General features: G+C 45.5%; 1 protein-coding gene across 1 annotated transcript; it reads right to left on the reverse strand.

Moving 5' to 3' along the window:
• Nucleotides 1–525: 525 nt before the first annotated feature.
• On the reverse strand, nt 526–1,182 carry LOC308433752 (small ribosomal subunit protein uS4-like). The gene has a single exon (XM_080933835.1). It carries the CDS (start codon nt 1,153–1,155, stop codon nt 571–573), a length of 585 nt encoding a protein of 194 aa, XP_080789961.1. The 5' UTR covers nt 1,156–1,182; the 3' UTR covers nt 526–570.
• Between the last annotated feature and the right edge of the window lie 929 nt (nt 1,183–2,111).

A 2,111-nucleotide genomic window follows, 5' to 3' on the forward strand; every position in this document is an offset into this window, starting at 1 on the left:
GTGCGGTGGAGACAGAGGTGGGGAAGCACCAGCAGTGGAGGCAGTGGAACTGGATTCCCCCATCATGAATGAGCTCTCTCCACTTTGCCTGAACCCATGTACCTAGCCAGACAAGAGATCTCTCTGTGAGACCTCCAGAACCCAGCCCCACATAGAAAGATCTATTACTTGTAATAGGTAAGGAGAACATGGACTTATTTACAGAACAATATCCTCTTCGAGCAAATAAGTATGTGTAGTTCATCCAACGAGCCTACAGATATTCGTGGAGCAAGAAAAAGAAATTGCAAGAAAGCTCTTCTGAGTGGGCATATCCCTGACCATGTACAGTTAAGGGATATATATTCCTGTGCTTGCTCAGCCTGAGGTCACATTTCAAGGAGAAAGGATGGCAAGTACTACTTTGGCCATGGTTAGCTCAGGTTCCTGGAACACTTGAGTTCAAAATAAGAAGCAAATGGAAGGCAGGAGTACTGCTCTTTATTTTTATTTTTATTTCTTTTTTTAACTATCAACTGTTTTATTTTCAACTGGAAAACCAGACAATCCTCCAGTGCAACAAAGTATTAATTAATCCTCCTCCTCATCATCACCAGCCCCAGCACCACCCTGGCCTTTCTTGGCATTCTTCCTCTTCACTCGGCCTGGACGGCCACCACCGTAAGGAGATCGGAGGGAGAAGTCGATGTGCTTCTGGGAGTCCAGACGAACGATGAAGGATGGGAAGTTCACCACCTGCTTCCGGACCCTGATGTGACGTTGGCGGATGAGCACACGGGCATGGTGAATAGATTTGGCCAGGCCCAGCTTAAAGACCTGGGTCTGCAGCCGTCTCTCCAAGAAATCCTCAATCTTCAGGCCCAGGATGTAATCCAGCTTCATCTTGCCCTCGTCCAGCACCCCAATGCGAACAAGCCGCCTCAGTAGGGCACTGCCTTCAAACAGACGCCGGGGATCCTTCTCATCCAGCGTCAACAGCTCCCGGGCAGCCTTACGGATCTTCGCCAAGGTAAATTTGACCCTCCACACCTCACGTTTGTTCCGAAGTCCATACTCTCCAATCAACTTTAGTTCCTGGTCGAGACGAGATTTCTCGAAGGGTCTCCGTGGGGTCACATAGGTTTTGCGACAAACCCAGCTTCTGGCAACCGGCATGTTGACTTCGCTAGGCCCGCGGCGCCTACGAACTCAGGCCCGTGGCTAAAAAAAAAAAAAAAAAAAAAAAAAAGCTGCTCGATGGCAGCTAGGGAGTGTCTGCACATGCTCAGCTTGCATTGTAAAGCTTCAGGTTAAGACAGAGAGGATGCTTTGAAAAAGGTATATGCAGATGTTCAGTTGTTTCCTTGTAAAACAAAAATTTGAACTGTTGTAACAGGGCTAGTTAATCAGAGCATTGTGAGCTGAAAGTAATGGAGAGGTGTTCATACCAGTGAGATAGACCGAGTCTTTCTGTGTAGCCCTGGGTGTCTTGGAACTCACTCTGTATCAAGGCTGGTCTCAAACTGAAGAGATCTGCCTGCCTCTGCCTCTGGAGTGCTAGGATTAAAGGTGTGTTTCAGGATCCCAGAGATTGGACTATCTAACAGAAAATATGCATGGGGCAGACCTAGAAACCTAGCATACATAAGTGTATATATATGCTAAGTGTGTGTATATATATATATGTATATATACATGTACACACATACACATGCATTATATATATATATATGTATCATATACATATATGTATAAATATAAATATGCTTCAATATATATATTCTTCATGTGGGATTTGTAACAGCAGGAGCAGGAGCTATCTCTGTTGCCTGCCTTTGAATCTCTTTCCTCAACTGGGCTGCCTTGTCTAGCCACAGTATAAGAAGATGTACCAAGTCCTACTAGAACTTGATGTACCCAGGTGGATTAATATCTATGAGAGGCCTCCCTTTTTCTGAGGAGAAAGTGAGAACAGAAGGATGGAGGAAGGAGCGATGAGAGGGAGGGATAGAAGAGAGGAGGAAGGGGAAGATGCAATCAGGATGTAAGGTAAATTATAACAGTGTGTGGCACCCACCACTGCCCAGCATAGTTCCTTCACTCTTGTTCAGGATCGATCATCTTTAAATACA

The sequence above is a fragment of the Micromys minutus genome, assembly GCF_963924665.1.
Source record: "Micromys minutus genome assembly, chromosome: 20".
Lineage (NCBI taxonomy): Eukaryota > Metazoa > Chordata > Mammalia > Rodentia > Muridae > Micromys > Micromys minutus.

Bases quoted from the DNA above. Each gene is read 5' to 3' on its own strand.
- LOC308433752 (XM_080933835.1), bottom strand. From the start codon at position 1,155: ATGCCGGTTGCCAGAAGCTGGGTTTGTCGCAAAACCTATGTGACCCCA.